The sequence below is a fragment of the Coccinella septempunctata genome, chromosome 2 (assembly GCF_907165205.1).
Source record: "Coccinella septempunctata chromosome 2, icCocSept1.1, whole genome shotgun sequence".
Classification (NCBI taxonomy): Eukaryota; Metazoa; Arthropoda; class Insecta; order Coleoptera; family Coccinellidae; genus Coccinella; species Coccinella septempunctata.
In genome coordinates, this window is record NC_058190.1 from 42,937,550 (window position 1) to 42,957,746 (window position 20,197).

Consider the following 20,197-nt stretch of genomic DNA (forward strand, 5'->3'; position numbering starts at 1 on the left):
CTCTTCAGTACAGTATTAAGAGATTTGGAACTGTTATAAATTGGAAAAAAAATCTTCTTTATAACAAATACTTCCCAATCTATTAGTTTTTCTACGAAAGCGATTTTAAATCATTCATGATTGACATGAGAAGTTTTGAAATTTGAAATGTTTTTTTTTACGATTATTTATTAATCAAACTAAAAGCCAAAAACCAGCATGTCTGGTGCACAAAATTCCTGTCTTCGGTATTCATTATTTTGTGTATATAATTGGAGAGTTTGTCATACACCCTCTACGAGTACTAAAGGTTACGTGAGTTTTCAAATAGAAACCCTTACTTTTTGTGACAGAAATGTATGAACCTTCTGGAGGTCATGGGGATGAAATGGTTACTCTATGGACTATTCTGAGAATATTTTGTTCTTTTATGATTTCTGAAAAACCGCTTCCTAAGAATAGTCTAGGTCTAGGGAATAACCCTTTGACTTTCTGCAGCATATTTACCTAACACCCTGTATAAATACGGTAACACTATTGTTTTTCGTGTCCTTCAAAGTTTAGTTTTATCTTAAGCAAGCTTGAAAATAGATTTAACGAGTCAGAAATTAGTCTTGCATTAAACTGAGATGAAAAAAAAAAAATAGGTACTGATTGTGGCCACAGAAAACTAATGCGCTGTGCTGATAGGGATATTATATTGGCTTTACGATATTTGCTCACAGTTGTTTATGAGAAGTTGGGCAACATTTCATTCAATTTATCACAATTCAAACAATGATAAGCTTTATTATCTACGGAGAATGTATATTTGAGAGTTGTAATTAAATTTTCAGATCTGGCCAATCTCTCAACCTGGAATGGGTCTCTCCAAGATTAGGAAAGTAAGAAAGTGTTTTATTCTCTCAGTTATCAGGATTACGGATTCTGAACAAGGTGATTCAAAATTTATAAAAAATAAGGATTACTATTTCATTCCCAAAGTAGTGAGAACAATTCTTTAGGCAGATGGCGTTTTGCTAATGGTATTGTTCATTTCTTGGATCGCATATAGTTTATAGGAACTCACCATTAAATTGACCATTCGGCCATATGAAAAGTTTTTTCCAAAGGAAAAGTTTTTAGGACTTGGGTAGGTTGAGGGTCAAAAAGAATCTGTTAAGTTTGTTGAGGGAAAGATCAACTAGATGGTTTCGGTGTTACAGACATATACTCATCCAATTGGAATGAAATTCGCTTAAAAATGGTTGGGTGAGAAGTACCTACAGCCCTGGTTATAGATTTGAAGAAGTATTTAAAAGCTAACTTCACGTTTCAAGAAAAAACCAGGACAATTCCATATCAATTCAATACGGACCCTAAGATATTTTCAATTTTTTTAAGTGTGTCAAATTCCCTGATAGGGCTTCATATTGAATATACCTTAGGTACTATCGCAGCTAAACGAACCTCGAATTGCTGGAATATACGCATGTAGATAAAATATACGAATAATATTCACACAAAGGTCATTTGAATAAGTCCATTGGCAATTAGGTTTTTCGAATACAGAAAAGAATTTTTTAGTGATATCATATCGTCCTTATCGTACCCCAAGTAGGTATGTCAAAAGCAATGTCGCTTGCTCGAATAAAAGGCGACTGAAAAGAAAATACGTTTTGTCTACCTATCTTATTGTCATAAACTACATAAAAAGAAGAAATAGTAGGTACTATGGATTTAACTCTCATGAACCAATCTTCACAGCAGAAACGTTTTAAGAAAAGGATAGCTCAATAATGGTACTTCAGGAAATCTATACAGGGTGAGTCTTAGACGTACAGTATATTTTTGAGGTCAAAAGAAACACATAACAGAAATGTTTTATTTAGTTCTATCTCACAAACGGTTTCATCGAATGAAATGAATTTCGAATTATAGTTTTTCATTTATTTGATGAATCTTTTTCGAACACAAGATATCACCCACGTCTTCCACTTTTCTCATTATGACCATTACGTACCATAAAAATACCAAAAATTTGAAAAATTGGATATTTGGGCTGAAGACAACTCTGCTCAGAAGATCTACAGATGTGTATTGTCACAGATTTAGCTAGTTTTTGTAGGGGTGGCACAGCTCATTATGAAAACTTAAAATGACTTTATCTTTTTATCAAGGCCGATTTGGGAAAAATGGTAAAGGAAAAAAGTGTTTCTTTTCACCTCGAGAATCTACTTATAAAATAATTGTACGAGTCAAAGACTCACCCTGTATACTTGTTTAGCGAAGTGTAGTTTTCCTTAGTCTCAGTATTACTTCAGAGCTTTGTGGGTAATAAAATCATAGTCAAAGTCAAAAACTACTTTATGGTTATAATACTCAGTTTATATTATAATCCACATCAGTTATTCCTTTTATACCCTCATCATATGCTATATAGACCCATGTCGTATAGCTAAATTCGTATTGCTGACACGGTTGATCATCAAGTACCTAGCCATTTAGTAGTTCAGGAATTGAAGTATGATATTATTCCATTCGGTAAAATTTTCACCTCGGAGTTATTCAGTATTCCCGGAAAATCCAATTTAAATTCCCTTCATTATGGGATGATGGATAAGCCTGAATCGATTTATCCATTGAGGATCTATATCACCTACATATACTACCTTCCAAGAAATACAACGTGCATCTATTACTCATTGCAAAATCGAATTTCTTGGAATCTGCATTGGAACGAGATGACTTAAGACTAATAAAATTCTAAAAATACCCAAGTCAAAGGTTTATATCTGAAAATGCGGATAGTACAGTGTTCCTAGTATGTACAAGTGTTTTATCCCGATGTAATTCGGTAAACAGTAAATATTTACCTGTGATAAGTTCACAATGGTGTCCGAATTAAATTGAGGCGATGAAATTTTTTGTGTTGATTTTCAGAAGATAATTTATAAGCATTGGTTTCAACATCAGTACTACATCAAAAAATTAATCCGATATAGAATAATGAATATTTGAAAAGCTTTTTCTCACTAAAAATGTTCACAGGGACAAATATTTGTCCCATTGATATCAATGGGTGTATCAAGGTATACAGATATAATGAACAGTGCTTGTAGGAAATTTGGAAAAGAAAGAGTTTGATATAAATAAGCTGTTGATTTCATTTTTAAAATAGAATTTTTTGTAACAAAATATTATTCCAAAAAATTCTCCATGCCAGGAAAAAATATATTCTGTTTATCCGAATAGGCATTTTTCTCTTTTCAATGTAACGCACTGAATGTTACAAAAGATGAAGAACACCTTGATAATAATAGTTGTCATGGAGTCAGAAAATGAAAATGCATTCAATATTATCGACTGGTAGCTCTTTCAGTAGTCGAACTGCTGATTTAGCTGCGATGTTCTAATGTTTAATAACAACAAAAGAATATGGAGGTTGACTAGTTACATTTCATATTTGCACACTGTTTATGAATACGCATTCTGATTATATCCATCTTATATTCAAATATAAATGATGAGAATAACTCTCACCTTCGACTAGTTATTTTGCTTTTATTATTCTCAAACTTTTCGAAATATTCAATATTTTCTATTCTCCTCTTACCTACTATTAAGCTTGAATGTTTTACCTTTATTGCTCTAGTTCTAGTAGTCAATTTGTCAATTAGCATTTCAAAATTAAGGAGGCATAAGAGCAGAGATAAGATTTTTGATCTTCCATATATGTATGTGTAGATTTTTTTAACTTTCTTTGTTCTTCTCTTAAAGGGGTATTATTTCCAATTCAGTTGGATTTCCAAATTTGTCGGTCAGTTAAAATATTGTGCATCTTTTGTTAAACGAAAAGTGGAACTATCCCGAAGCTTTCACAGAATTGTACATGCGTTGTTGAATTAAAAAAAAATATTAAATTCTGTTTTGCATATTTTTCTGGAAAAGGTTCAAGGAGCGAAATGGTGTCAAAAATCTTAATGAAGTTGCGTCTTTGGCATTTGAAATGCAATTTCTTCTCAGCAGTAACACCTATATTGGCGGAAAATGTTACAGGAGTACTTCTAGACAAGGTGAGCCTAATGTATTTCACCTCAAATCAGTTCAAGACATAGAGAACTGGTAACCAGGTATCGATAATACTCTTAGCGCTAAAAAGGAAAACAAACAATGCTAGATGCAGGTGAAAATGAGCGATAATTACAAGCAGTAGTTAGCTTAACAAAACCCACATAAATTCAACATTGAAACGAATTTTACATTCATTATTATTCCCATTTCACATGGAACCCATTGGATATCCTTCGTTTGAAAAAAGTGTTTGTGTTGTTCACCCGTTATTCGACGATTCGATTCGAAAATCTAATATATCTGTGAACTTTGTTTTATGGTTTTTGTGTTGTGAGTGCAATAGTTATTGAGAACTAAGCCAAATCGGCGCTTTATTGTATTTGAAGTATTTGAAAGGTAATATCATTTGTTGAAACACGGTTGAATGGAATAGATCTGAAAATAATTGATGACGTGAGTGAAATGAATATAAATTCCATGCAATATTTCATCGCCTTCTGGATGGCCATTTAGATAACTCACAAAAGTTCGAGAAGAATGTCGTGGATTGAAAATTTCATTAAAAGAAACGTTTTCCTGCTGAGAGGATTTTTATCAGGATATTTTTTTTGAAATGTATTCCTGAAGTTGTTTTATCAAAAACTAAGCATTAGTTACAAATCATGTAATATTATATTCAGTTTCATTGTTTGAATAAATATTTTGGTTTTCATCAGTTCCGAATATTATACCTAATTAGGTATTCGAAAATAGGTATGATAATTATTTGTTTCATTCCTCAATTTTCAACCCTAAAAGTTGATGTAAGTATGTATTTCAAATTAAGTATATATTGGAATTTGTCATGTAGCAGTTTTTGGAAAATTTTCTGGAACCATGAATACTTTTTTCATACGTAAATAATATCGCCGACATTTAAATCGATCGTCTATGTCTATGGGACCCTTTAACATATCCCGTTTTTGAGGTTTTCCACAAATTTGCGTTTATGTTTTTTTTCAGATCTAGCTCAGATACAAGGCTGAATTTTGAGGAATTGATGATTCGAAAATAAAGAGAGCTATCCGTCGACAGTATATATTTTACACTGTCATGGAGTTGCTCTCTTTATGGACGAGTTAATTCACATCTTTAACACCAGCATGAAGTACCTGCCTCTCATTCATATATCCATATAGTGTTTCTTTGGTTTTTATTTCAGAAAAATTTAAAATTAACATGGATCCTGTAGGCGAGGGATTTGAGTGACAGTAAAAGCATTTGACACTGTACAAAAATAAAAAGTTTTATGTCATTTTCGAACCTGGAATTTCTCTGTCCGCTGAGATGGTTGTTGCAATGTTTTTTGCTATTTCAATCTCGATGTATAAAAATTCAATATCAGTGAATCAAATATAGCTTATTTTTGGGAGTTTCCACAATTTTCAAGTAGCACTTTACCTTTTAGGTCTTGGTTTTTAAAACAACCTTTATTTTATTTTTTTCAAAATACTCTATACACTTGATGAAAGCAACAATGCAAAACATATCTATATCTAGCAGTATATTTTCATGAATTTATTATGTAATGTAATTCCTGAAACTATTTGTTTTTAATATAGATAGGCATTGTACTAGTTTTCACATTCGTATATTTTTGAATAAAAATAAATGTTCGAAATTCATCAGTTCGACGAAGGTGCGAAGTATGCATGTTCTCTGTTTGTAATTTGTTTTGGAACATCTGTTCATTCACTGCTAGTTGAAAAGAGTAAAGAATACATATCTAATCTAAACGAAAATATACAAATATTCGATTACAATGAACAAGAGCCGGTAATTTCTTCATTTGTGATATTTTTAGGTGCTGACTTGAATATTTTCATTTTTAGTGTTAAAATATTTCCTGGCAGTAGTATATGCGCTGAAACTATGCTCATAGGTGATATCTCATTTGGGAATAATTGTGTTGTACATCCTTATGTACAAATTCTAGCTGTAGCAGGACCTATTATCTTTGGGGAAAATTGTTTGATAGAAGAAAGAGTGCAAATAATACATAGGTGAATAATAATGCCTATAAGTGAAAATAATAATCTACTAAATATGTCAATCTTTTTTTATATTTTCACTCCACTTTTATGTTGATTAATTACATTTCAATAGCCATTTTTTTATTATGTTTTCATAAGATTTTTTATTTTCTTTTTACCCTTTTTTATTATGTTTTCATAAGCCTTTTTGTTTATTCGCATTTTACTATTACCTAATATCATTTCGCTAAGTTGAAATCAAATTTAATTTTAGGGGACCCCCTGGTGCAGCAACAAAAAAAGGCCCACCGCTGGTTATCGGATCGGATAATACTTTCGAAGTGGGCTGTCGAATAGAAGCCAGAAAAATTGGAAACAACAATATATTTGAATCGAAATCGTTGATAGGCAACCAGGTTACAATTACCGATGATTGCATTATTGGAGCAGGTTGTAAATTGAGGGAAGAGTCTGTTGTAGGTAGAAATTCTATTGTTTATGGGAGTAATTGTAAAATAAGGGAAGTAGAGCATCAACTATCGGTAAGTGATCGTTTCGGAAATTTTTTGTCGAATTCGCAGTTATAACATTTTGTGTGTTGCAGTGCTAATATCTACCTACATATATCTAGTAGTAGTAGTAAAAGGTTAAGGTGGTAGTAGTAGTATATAGGTAGATTATTTGTCTCTAGGGGTAGTAGGTAGTCGATGATTGTAACGTTCATTTTCGTTGAGTACCTACTTTTTATTTTTATTTTTAATTTGATGAAATACATTTCTTCGTGCCATATTTCGAAGTAAAACTATACAATATTGTTCACCAGTAAGTTACACCAACAAAAAATTATCAAAAGCAGATATATTGAGACTCTTGAAAGTATTTGAGAAGATATCAGGTTATCGAAGGACTAGTATGAAAATAAAAAATAATATCTCAAAAAAATGTTTGGGTAAATGATGATTTGAACAGAATATCTATTTATTCTTCGTTGAGTCGTACCTACCAACCTCATGTGAAGAAAATAATTTTAAAATAATCTCAGAGATTTGTAAATCTCTTTTTTATCTGCCTATCTCAAGATTTTTTCTTTTTACAGCGGCACCCTGACTTCATGGATACAGTTAGTCAAATTCTATACAGAAATCATAGGATTTTGAAAGTAACCCACCGTCATCAATCCTCCAGGTGTCATGTACGATAATAAATGAAATTATTCAAAAGAATAGTGCTGATAAAATTTTGTTGCTAATAAATTTGATTATACTAAGTTTTGTTTCCTTTTTTTCTACCCTTGCCTATTACAAGCATTCCTTCTCTCGGATTAATGGAAGATATAGGTACATTCTTGTTTGGTCCACTTACAGAAAAAAATAAATATTATGTATGTTATCTGTTTTCGCAATTAACTAAAGTATATAAAAATACTATAATCATTTTTGGGATTGCCATTACGATAGATCGATTTTATATAGGTTATATATAGGTTCAATAACATATTTATCATCTTTGGAATAATAACATAACCTATCGGATGATCAATAATTCAAAGAGTAGAATTAATCTTGATTTGTAATAGAACTATTCAATTTATGAAGATTGAAACAGGAAGGCCCTAGGAAAGTATGAATCATTATTAAAGCCAATGGAAGCTTATCACATATCTGGCAAAGAATAATTGCAAGAGTATAGACTCTAACACAACCCTCTTTAAATCTCCGCCACTGGGATGTCTTCCCAACAACATAATGTACAAAAAATGAACTCAAGTAACTGAAGTAGTTAAATTTCATTCAGAAATCAGATATTAAGTCCTCAAGTTATGAATTATCCTTAAATTCAGAGATTTTTTAGGATACGACTTGAAAGACAAAACCAAAGATTAATTTGACAAAAATCATCTGTAGTTACATTGTGAAGTAGATCTACTGTGCCTTCCTCTTCTGTGTTTCGTGAACTGTCACCATAACTAACCTCAAATTATACTTGTTTATGTGTCGTTTGTTGTGTAAATTCTTGTTAGTCTTTTAATCAATTACTGACCCATATAATTCTTTTTATAATTGATAGATAATATTTGACAGAAACCGATAACATGTCTAAAACATCCAGGTAATCTGAATATCTCCAATGTATTATTTATGAAGGCTGAATAACTAATCCTACATATATTTATTTTCTGCAACATTTTCAGTATCAAAATATACCCAGGAGCTTTAGTGTGTGAAGAAGCCAGGTTGAGAGGAGATATAACAATAAACAAAGATTGTATTGTCCATCCAATGGCAACTATTATTGCCGAGGCTGGGCCTATTATTATAGGGGAGAGCTGTCTAATTGAAGAACAGGCCAAAATAATTTATAGGTAATTCCTCACTACCTCCATAACTGTTTTGTGTTCATTTCAAATTTGTAGAATACCTTTTGATAAAGCACAAGATAAGAACAATGTTGAACCACTTGTTATTGGACCACATAATGTTTTTGAAGTAGGATGTCATGTTGAAGCCAGCAAAATAGGAAGCAACAATGTTTTTGAATCCAAATGCTTTGTTGGTAATAAAGTAATAGTTACCAATGGTTGTACAATAGGTGCTGGTTGTCAGCTTAAAGAGGAGCAAGAATTGAAAGAAAACATTATCGTATATGGACAACAGTGTCATACTCGGGAAGGTTTGAGCAAACCTTTGGTAAGTTGGTTGAGGTAATTTGGTTTAGGCTGGTGTGAAATAACATTAAATCTTACTATTTGACTAACCCTAGAACTAGATCATAGTGGAAATTGTAGTGAATATTTATTCCTTTACATGAAAGTTCTCATCTTTTCTCTACTTGAACCTTGAATTTGTTTTGCAGAATTGCATTCAAATATTAAATGACTTCAAGAAAATTCAACCAGTTGTTTGAAATTTATATGTAAAAATCTATTCTTCTTCTCTTTATTACTTTCTGTTTCTTATTTCTTCTTCGATTCAACGACTCTCATAACTATATTTGAAATTCCACCATAAGTTTCTTGAATTGGCTGTAATAATTTCATTACAATTGAGGTTCTCTTAAGATGCATGGTTTGGCTGAATTCTATAACCTTTTTGGTTCATTATATTTGCTATTTATTGAATATTTTTCAAGGGATGATATTCATGTATTATCATATTTCAGCCTCAGTTTTCACAAATGGAAACACTCATGAAGATAATTCCAAATTATCATCATTATCGTAAACCCAACATTAAAGCAAAGTAATCCTTCGAATGAAACTGATTTTGCTGGTCAACTCATACACATTCTTTATTTAGACAAGTTCACAGCAGATGACTGCTTAGAAGCAAAATTGATTAGATGTAGATTTTATATTTAACTATATTTTAATATGTATGTATCTATGTTATGATTCAATGTTCTAGGTAATAGGTTTTAGATTGACTGTGAACATATTTTCTTTGTTACATGAAACATGTAATGAATACTTTTTATATATGTTGTATATTTAATTATTTGTTAAATGTATCTGTACAAAGTATTTAAATTTTAGTCAACTAACATTTGAATAAAAAAGTTGTAGCTTAAAGATTTCCGAGTTTTATTTATGATTCGATAAATCTAATGTAATAAAGAAGTCATTAGCTGTAGTCACGGAATTTTTAACATTAGAACAGAATATATGTATATGATGCATTTAGGTAACTAACAATAACAATTTCATGAATTGAAATCTCATTCATTGGCTATTTTCAAACTTTAGATGTACTATCATTATATGGTAAGTAGAAATTTCATTATTCATTTAATTATAGTGGATAAATAACTGTTCATCATTTCTTTGGCTATGCTGCAAAACAAAATTGCGTCAAATACAGGATCTCAGCCAAATTCAATGGCGATTTTTATTCTGATGTATACACAGGTTAATTCAACACAAAAAGAAAATCCAGAAACATGTATTTATATAAGGTTTGAGCCAAACTCTGCTTATACAAATGTTGATAGTCTATTATTTAAACAGGATGTGAAAGTTTTTTTTACAAAAATTGAAAAATTGCCATAAATACGAAAATTTTGGCACTAACAACATGAAAATTTATTATCAGGGTTTATTTTAGTTGGGATATTGGAACATGTAACTCGATTCAGTGAAACTTGAAGAGGAAATTATTTGAAACAATAAGCGTGTCGTAGTTCTATCTGTAAAGAAGCAAATCTAAATGAAAAAAGGATCATGTATGGCGGTCAGAAGTTTTAACTTAAGGTGGATGCGCAAATATATGTATGAAAAATTAATTGCAGGAAATTCAATATTAAACGAAAGTTACGAAGATGTGTGTCCCATAGATAGCGGCGGCAGTTTGGGTGTACCAATAGAAAATAATTCGAAAGCACAAACAAAAGTTAGGTCTCATTATAGCATAATATAAAAAAACATGGCCTGTACAATATTGAAAAAAACACTTATTTTAAATTAGAAAATATTATTTTTCCACTTTCATTCACACTGATATCTAATCAGTTTTTAATACTTTTCCCTTCAGAGTAATAAAACATGAAGATATTTCGAAGTTATGTGAATAATTCCCAAAGGAATTTTTTATCCGAATGACAATAAAATAGAACCCCCCCCAGAAAAAAAACATCAAGTATTGATAGGTTCCCGATTGCTTAGTCCAGCAGATCTTCCCAAACGCTTTGCGGATTTTGTTTTACGGCAGATTCGGCTGCACAGGGTGTAGTGGGCGTGTCTCTCCCAAATTGCGACATTGCGTCCGTCAATTTTGCCTCAGCACAGCTTTTTACGACCGTCCAATTTGTGGGAAAAACTGTCCCCTCTAATGTGACCAAGCTAACCACTCTCTTCTCCCTTTTCCCTTAATTCCGCCGATAAATCAGATGTTTGGACATGGAATAACTGGAGTTGGTTATTTTGTGTGTTCGGTCTACGTTCTACAGGGTGGGTTTTTTTTGTAGCTATTGGGAATCGAAAAAAATTCGAGATTCAGAATAGGGCTGAGAACTATTGAGAATTATTTAGTGGGTTAATTAAAATCAGTTTTAAAGTAGGAATTATCTTAAGAGTAATCACCTTATTGGTATTGCGGAGCCCTTTCTATCCAGTTGACACATCGGCAATTCGATATTGGTAATTTGACACAAGTGAGAATTTAAGTAAACCTTTGCTGTCCCTAACGAGCCGCCACTGCCTGTGGCGCTTTCATCCTTCTACGAAATTATCAGGAGATGGAATATAAAACTGCTACCTGCTACCTACTTCTCTTTGATTCTTATTGTACTTATTATTGTTGATTTTATTTCATATAGTATAATATCTTAACTACTGTTCGAATTTTTCAGCCTCCCGATGATCACATCAGTACTCTTCAGATTGTTATTCCAAGATTTCAAAGGGTATACAAAGCAAAAACTATCGTATGGCGTCATAACTAATGGATGATGGTGGACTTAAATCTTTTATAGATTTCGCATAATCATGTATATTGTGGTACGATATAGAGAGAATAAATTATGAGTGAAATAAAATTGTTTTTCTACAAATGACATTGAGAATGTATTCACCTCAAATAGTGGACTTTTTCTGCCTATAGGCAGGAGAAGCTCATTAGGTACTAAGCATTGTATCAGGTACCCAATACTTCTTATAAATCAAACTGGACATTAAAATTGAAAGCATGGAAGTTCGAAGTCCTTAGCAGAGCAGATTTAGTGATTGGAATTAACAATAATTATTCCCTAATTCCCTTGGAGATAACCCAAAAAGGATCAAATCGTCAATGATTTAAAAAAAGAATGTATGATTCACCCCAGCAGTTTTGAATCCAACACTAGTTTTGAACAGCAAGGACGAAATTCGTTAGAAATTTTGAAAAAGTAGGTATCTCATCAGTGAAAAGTTTCGAATTCAACGACCACTCACTTTATCCTGGCGCGGCGCCCTAAGATACTATCATCGTTTCCGAAGCATAAAATAACTTCTCGATCACAAGGAAAATAGCTGAAGACTCACTCATTGTTATTCATGCTTACAAAGAGAAACGTCTTCAACAGAAGTAATATATTCGTCAGTTTGAAAGTGACCGCTAACACCGAAATCTATCCAGTGAATTATGCATTCAGGACCAACAATAAGAGGTTGGCAGACATATCTCTTTCGATATGAACATGAATTATCTGCTGGATCAAATGAGGCTATGAATAACCAATGAGGATAGCATTACTGAGTGTATTCAGAATCACTTCAGTATCGATTACATTTATCGTATTTCAATTATCTCATTATGACATCAGATAATTTCGAAAATGGTCCTGAGGTTTTCGAGGTGTTGTTCTCATCTTAAATCCGATTAGATAGAAAAATTTTCAGTGGGAAATTTACAGTTAGGCAAAGCAAAAAAGAGCATGTTTATCATGCAAAGCTCCAGCAACATCAGAATGTTACAATTGTAAATGATTACCTATATTTATAACCTAGACTTTGTCACATTTTTATATTGAGGAGTTATACAGTTGAAAGGTGAAATAAATCATTTCACAAAAAATCCCCTTAAACTCAATGCTATTTCATTAAATTTCTACTGAACCGAAACATAATTGTTTATAATTGTTCAGTACCTTTGGGACAATCTGAATTGTTGTGAGTCATCTAAAAAAATTAAGAAAGGTAAGGTAAAAAGAGTGTAGAAAATTGAACCTCTGTATTGAAAGTGCTTGTGATATTCTTCGTTGAGAAGTGGAATCATTGCTACCGTATTCTTATAAATCGTATATATTCACATTAGGGTAATACTGTGTGGACAACTCTGACCAAGAAAGAAGCACGTTGCATATATAAGTGGTACAGTTCATTGAAAAGCGGTTGAGATTAGGTGTAAGATTTGCATCTCTCCAAGGTACTAAACCATGATTTTCTCTTGATCGAAATATGGTTGATTCTCTTTCGAATAGGTCTTTGTTGAAAATGTTGATCCAATTGATAAATCCACATCACAGCCATAGTATTCAATATCTGCTCGTGTTACATTACAATCGATAATTGAATAAAATTATAGATTTGTTCCACGTAATATCTGAAATTATTTCTAATAATCAACCGTTCAACGAGAAGAGCACAACAAACGATGGATGACAATTCGATATCGCTAATACACTTTGCCGTATTCATCAAATATTCAGTAATTGAGGGCACAGTCATTATTAACCATGGGTTTATGATTGTGGTTCAATTAAAATTAATATAACAGTATCCTAATTTATGACAGGATATGCTAACGATGTTTTTAATAGGGGTAGTTCAGATGATGTTCAATATTGAATGCAAACTATCAATTTCCATAATGTGGTTCATTAAGCGGAAAATGTTTCTTGTAACCTGGTCTCTTTTACAAAACGATATTCTTTTAAGTGCTTTCTTTCTTTCAGGGATCGCGTAGAAGCAAAACAAAGTGAATTGTATAATTAACTTTGTAAGTTTCCACTGCGGAAAAAGGATTCCACTGAGCATTTTCACTGTTACATATGGAAAAAAATAATTGTGGAAAAATCAGTTCTGCCTTATAGATATACCTGGCTGGTGTTCCAGAACTCGTGGTCAATAATTGCCACCCTATTCTACGATCAAAAATATTGGGGGAGGCTCAAATAACTTTTTTTCGAAGAATGTTGGTCGATGGAGTTGCACATCAGCCCTATAAAAATATTAAGATAGATTTTATTTTCTTACTAAACCAGTAAAACGCATGAAGGACAAAAATTTAGGTTTCTGAAATGTTAACCCAATATTTTACCCACCTTTGAGACGCCCCTAATTGAAATCTTCATAGCATGTTCACAGTTTTAGTTTGAACACCTAAATAGTAAGAATCATACCCAATTTCATGATTTTATAGCTGTATTTAAGAGAAAATGAATAAAATCCAGCTTAGGAGTACCTAATATTGTGCTGGAGATCTATTGAAGAACATTTCTGCTAAAAATTATTTGAGTGTTGACCATCTTGAAACACCCTAAATACAATTTCTTTTCGATTAAACGCGCTGGAATTGATTAAACCAAAATATGAACGAAGTTGCGAAGAAAAATATTGAACAAATTTAAGCGTAACCTTAATGTTGAAAATAAAGATTCTCTAAAATTTCCAAACATGAAATCTGAACAATTTAATCTTTTTTTAGTTCTGACCCAAATATCTATAATTTTTTTATGTTTTTCTTCCCTTCAATGATTTTCGTTTTGTCTTGGTAAAGAAGCGATGAATCGAACGTCAATGTAGTCAATTAAGAAAAGTTTCTTCCCGGGCTCTATAAGAAAATAATAATTTATCGGTACAATCATCATTTCTCTTTTTTCCCGTTATTCGAAATACTCCCAATATTACAAACGGATGAAGTGATCAGACAAGATATTAAATAAGAACTTCAGGCGTACGTAACTCAAACAAAACCACCTTGATGAATAAAAGTAGTAGTTATCCAATAAAATATTCAAGCTGTAATTTTAGGGAACTGTTATGGATGTTTTACGTTAACAATTAATGACTCATTTCATTGATTAATTCATGGAAATTAATTTCATGAGAGGGGGATTCCCAAAATTTTCGGTGAAACATTAGAAGTGCGGATTATTCCTTATGAGAGAGCTTGATAATTTTTTTTGATATTCACTAGAAAAAATACATTATTTCTTGACATCTCAAGTTACCACTTGTGCTGAATTTTTACCAATCTGAGACTTATCAAGTATAATTCACATAAAAAGGGTCCCTACATTAATTAAACAAAATTTAATCACAGATTCTTGAGACAAATGCACGTGACCCCTATTTTGATTTCTTTTTATCTCAGAGTCCGGTAATGCAGAAATCACTGTATTTGATACTGAGGAGTTTTATTATATGCGAAATCATAGTGCTACCTATTTTGCGGATGGACCACTTTGATACACTTTACTGGGCCACAATGACAATATCTTTGCAACTAAACATTGAAGCACGTTTGAATTCCTTGAAAATTGTTTAAACGTTAGAAAGCCCATTCAATTGAAGAACTTTTTTGTCTCTTGCAGTTTTTTCATGAAAGAGTTTTGTGAAAAATCTGAAAATATGATGAACATGCAGAATTCCATCACATTTTCAATAATAAATATAATATAATAAAGGATTTATTGAAACGTGATGACTTTTGAGTTCACTAGCCATATTCAGCTTCGAAAAAATATTCTGAATGCGTGCAGTTCCACTATACCCAATATTACTCCCCCCGTTTATGTGCACACCCATTTTTGCAGATTTGCAACACTTCTCTTGCATGGATGACTTACTCCTCTCATCGTCGACAAGTGAAAAAGTCGAGCTCGCGTTTGATTGACACCGTAACAATGGTATGACAGCAGTGACAGGCTGATATGGCAACAATGAGATCTTCTAATATGACCGTCAGACCGGCACAAATTGCATTAGCTAACCATCACAGATACCCAAATGGGAGTCGGTTTTAATTGTACTGTATTTTTCATCATGAAAGGGGATTGTGGATGTTCTATGGAGAAAACGGAAAATTGGGGGAATCTTTTTCATCGATCGATCATTAGGAGTTGTAGGGGTGATAAAGATGATGAAAATGGATTCTGAATTTCCGGTTCTCGATTTTCAATGAAGAAGTTAATTTATGCCCAATTCTTTCAAAGATTCATGTACTAGTTCAGTCGGAAACAAAAAGAGGCTGCATGAAAGAGACGAATCGAGTGACCTGGCTGCCTTAGGTCATGTAGTAATGGATCCGATCTTTACTACTAGGAAATTGTCCGATGTATCTGGTGTTTCAGGCAAAACAATCATAAAAATTCTTAAACAATATAAATTCCTTCCTTAAAAGATACGATTGGTTCAGGAACTGGAGGATGATCCCGATCGCCGACTCCAGTTCTTTGAGAATTTTAACTGGAACTATTAGATCTTCACCTATTCAATGGTTACCGATTTTATCAAACATTGTACCCATATTCGTAGACAGACTGCAGTTATAAATTCTTGGAATAAATTTCACTCCTTTCCCGATACATTTCCAATCCTGTCCTTTATTTCAGAAAATTCTATTCCAATTCTATTCTCTTAAATTTTTATGGCCCAACTCTTTTCTTAATTCGAATGTAAGCGACAAGGACCTTTGGCAGTATAAATTATTTGAAGACAAAAACTCATTAAGATAGTGAATTCTTTTGGAAAAAGAATGTTATCAAGAATACAAGTAAAAGTACCATATATTTCAGGAATTATATAAACATAAAACATTCAGCACCTATACTTCATTCACTTTTATTTTAGCAGTCGGTTGGCCATGGAAATTTGACACATTTCACTCTGTATAGTACGAAAATGTGGGGTTATGAAGCTTGTCAAAACATTTTTGGGTTTTAAATCAACGCTATGTTGCCCGTTCTACGTAAAAGTTTCTGTTATTACGTATTTTATCACAATATCGAATCTCTTCGGAAAATATGTGACGAACATAATTGAAGTTTATACAAACTGATTGAAGGCATACCAAATCCAGTTATTTGCATGGAAAATACAAGAGATCAGTATAATATCATAATATGCACTAGCTTGAGGAGAGTTAATGTTCGTTATCTTCTTTGGCTTACATCATTTGTAGATTTCAAAAATATTAACCCGAAGATGAAATGCATATGATGCAGTGTTTGGGAATGGGTATCTCCCGAAGGAATTAACAGATAATTACAAGAATGTTAAATTCTTCAACCAAAATCATCTTGCATCAATAAGTAAAAGGAATTGAAAGAAGTTTCAATTAAGTTGAACTTCACCTTTGAACAAAAATTTCACATGAATAAACAAGTAACAGGGCAACTTGCGCGTATTTGTGGCTATTCATCTTAATACGTTGATGTAATAATAATAATTAGGTATTATATTTATTAGTACCTTAAGACATTTACATTGTATAGAACAAGTCAAATGAAAAATAGAAAAATCCCTTTTAGGGAACTTATTCTCCGATGACATTTATCGAAAATCCTGTAGTAAACTTTTCGCATTGATTCACTCAAACATAAAATTCTCAAATGCCACCACTTTTTTGGGTCTCCCAATAGAAGGAAATTCTTTGTCATCCTCTTCATTCACAATCTTTCTGATCGTGGAAATATCCAGCTGAAATATAAGTCGTTTAGATTCAGATGAAACATTATATAAATTCTCTTACATTGAATATGTTCGCTACCGTCTGAAGTATTGTGGATTTTATAATATCAGGGTATACCTATTTGAATGAGCAAACTTGAATAGCACTTCCTGAAACCCTGTCTCTTTTTTCAATCACTTTCGGCATTTTCGTAATAAAAATTGATATAAGTTGTGGCAACGGCGTTATGACATTAACGACATTTCATGAGTGCCAACCTTACTTCGTTCTAGTTACAAAAACTTGAGAAAATTATTTCATGGCCAACCGACTGCTAAAATAAATTTGAATGAAGTATATATATCGAAATACTCATCAGTTAACTTCGGTGGCATTAAACGAAATTCGATAAATCTAATTTCATTCCCTAGAGCAATATGAAACGTGAATGCACGTGCGTATCTGTTATGACGCGGGCGGAAATTATTCAATAAAACCAACAAATCGAAACTGCGCAACATTTAACTCTCCCGGGCACGTGCCGATTTTTAACTCGTTTCACCCTGTATGAAAAACCCAGTCAGCTTCTCACAGAGTTCACAAAGACCCCCGACCGCAGCATTCTCCAGATATCGCACAGCATCAGCAGATCGTGGGACAAATGGGGTGATATACGGCCAGGACCTCCCACAGGACAATTTGCCAACATTATAGCCGGACTAATGGTGCCATTGTGCGTGCCCTGTACCCACTTTGCCCCGTAATGTTATTCTGATGCGCCGAGAGCCGAAAGCTGGCTCTGGTAGTCCTTTAGTGAATGGAAAACCACAAATATATGTGACGAATGGAAAGGTTGAAAAGATTTGCTGTTTTTCGATACTAAACTTGTCATCTGAACACTACGTATACTTCATTCAAATTTATTTTAGCAGTCGGTTGGCCATGAAATAATTTTCTCAAGTTTTTGTAACTAGAACGGAGTAAGGTTGGCACTCATGAAATGTCGTTAATGTCATAACCATAGATTAATCTATGGTCATAACGCCGTTGCCACAACTAATATCAATTTTTATTACGAAAATGCCGAAAGTGACTGAAAAAAGAGACAGTTTCAGGAAGTGCTATTTAGAATTCAGGTCCGCTCATTCAAATAGTTATACCCTGATATTCTAAAATCCACAATACGTCAGACGGTAGCGAACATATTCAATGTAAGAATTTATATAATGTTTCATCTGAATCTAAACGACTTACATTTCAGCTGAATATTTCCACAATCAGAAAGATTGTGAATGAAGAGGACGACAAAGAATTTTCTTCTATGGGAGACCCAAAAAAGTGGAAGCATTTGAGAATTTAATGTTTGAGTGAATCAATGCGAAAAGTTTATTACAGGATTTTCGATGAATGTCATCGGAGAATAAGTTCCCTAAAATGGATTTTTCTATTTTTCATTTGACTTGTCCTATACAATGTAAATGTCTTAAGGTACTAATAAATACCTAATTATTATTATTACATCAACGTATTAAGATGAATAGCCACAAATACGCGCAAGTTGCCCTGTTACTTGTTTATTCATGTGAAATTTTTGTTCAAAAGTGAAGTTCATCTTGACTTGAAACTTCCTTTTATTCCTTTTACTTATATTGATGCAAGATGATTTTTGTTGAAGAATTTAACATTCTTGTAATTATCTGTTAATTCCTTCGGGAGATACCCATTCCCAACCACTGCATCATATGCATTTCATCTTCGGGTTTATATTTTTGAAATCTACAAATGATGTAAGCCAAAGAAGATAACGAACATTAACTCTCCTCAAGCTAGTGCATATTATGATATTATACAGATCTCTTGTATTTTCCATGCAAATAACTGGATTTGGTATGCCTTCAATCAGTTTGTATAAACTTCAATTATGTTCGTCACATATTTTCCGAAGAGATTCGATATTGTGATAAAATACGTAATAACAGAAACTTTTACGTAGAACGGGCAACATAGCGTTGATTTAAAACCCAAAAATGTTTTGACAAGCTTCATAACCCCACATTTTCGTACTATACAGAGTGAAATGTGTCAAATTTCCATGGCCAACCGACTGCTAAAATAAAAGTGAATGAAGTATACGAATTATAATTTTTGAGGAATAATATACAGGATGACTCTTGGACTCGTACAAATATTTCAAAAGTAGATTCTTGAGGTCAAAAGAAACGATACTATACAGGGTGTGTCTTTATCGAACAAATATTTTAACAGTAGGTTCTTGAAGTCAAAAGAAAAACTTTTTTTCCTTACCATTTTTTCCGAATCTGCTCGGTTTAAAAGATACAGGCTATTGAAAAACCATAAAAAAATGTTATTTTTAGTTTTCTCAACCGGTTTTTATCGAACTGAGTGAATTTCGCAAAATAGTTTTTATTTTTAATTCAGTTAATGAAGCTTTTTCGAACACAAGATATCACCCACGTCTTCAAGTTTTCTCATTTTGACCATTAGCTACCATAAAAATACCAAAAATTCAAAAAAACCCAACTCTTGAAACTAAAGTTGGAATATTCTAATGAATATTTGAACGTTTTGTAAAATAAAAGTATTCCTCATATTTTCTCGTATACAGAAAGTTGAATGAGCTGTTCGCAACATTTGATATAAGAAGACCTAGTTACTGGATAAAGGAATCTGGAACACAGAAGCAAATTTTGTTCAATTATTATGAATTATTAATGATTATTATTCTTACAACTGAGAAAATTCCAGATCAATAGCATATAGAGGGTGAGTCTTCGACTCGTACAAATATATCAACAGTAGATTCTTGAGGTCAAAAGAAACACTTTTTTCCTTTAATTTTTTTCGATTCCGCCCTCATAAAAACATATAGCCATTTAATATTTTCCTGATGTATTGTGCCACCCTTGGAAAAACAAAATTACCTTCAGAATTATTGGCTGAATCTGTGACACTACACATCTGTGGATCTTTTAAACACAGTTGCATTAA

General features: G+C 32.5%; 2 protein-coding genes across 2 annotated transcripts; both read left to right on the forward strand.

Annotated features, from left to right (window-relative positions):
- The first annotated feature begins 5,641 nt into the window (after positions 1 to 5,641).
- On the forward strand, positions 5,642 to 7,312 carry LOC123307341 (dynactin subunit 6-like). The gene is made up of 4 exons (XM_044889603.1): positions 5,642 to 5,847; positions 5,904 to 6,074; positions 6,319 to 6,586; positions 7,141 to 7,312. Exons 1-4 carry the CDS (start codon positions 5,834 to 5,836, stop codon positions 7,243 to 7,245), a joined length of 558 nt encoding a protein of 185 aa, XP_044745538.1. The 5' UTR covers positions 5,642 to 5,833; the 3' UTR covers positions 7,246 to 7,312.
- Positions 7,313 to 7,991: 679 nt separating this feature from the next.
- Positions 7,992 to 9,612, forward strand: LOC123307386 (dynactin subunit 6-like). The gene is made up of 4 exons (XM_044889666.1): positions 7,992 to 8,153; positions 8,236 to 8,406; positions 8,458 to 8,731; positions 9,204 to 9,612. The coding sequence occupies exons 1-4, from the start codon at positions 8,137 to 8,139 to the stop codon at positions 9,285 to 9,287; spliced, it is 546 nt and encodes a 181-aa protein (XP_044745601.1). The 5' UTR covers positions 7,992 to 8,136; the 3' UTR covers positions 9,288 to 9,612.
- Positions 9,613 to 20,197: the final 10,585 nt, after the last annotated feature.

Coding starts and splice junctions, on each gene's coding strand:
- LOC123307341 (XM_044889603.1), top strand. Junction 6,075..6,318: donor AGAGTGCAAATAATACATAG/GTGAATAATAAT, acceptor ATTTAATTTTAG/GGGACCCCCTGGTGCAGCAA. Junction 6,587..7,140: donor AAGTAGAGCATCAACTATCG/GTAAGTGATCGT, acceptor TTCTTTTTACAG/CGGCACCCTGACTTCATGGA.
- LOC123307386 (XM_044889666.1), top strand. Junction 8,407..8,457: donor CAGGCCAAAATAATTTATAG/GTAATTCCTCAC, acceptor TCAAATTTGTAG/AATACCTTTTGATAAAGCAC. Junction 8,732..9,203: donor AAGGTTTGAGCAAACCTTTG/GTAAGTTGGTTG, acceptor ATCATATTTCAG/CCTCAGTTTTCACAAATGGA.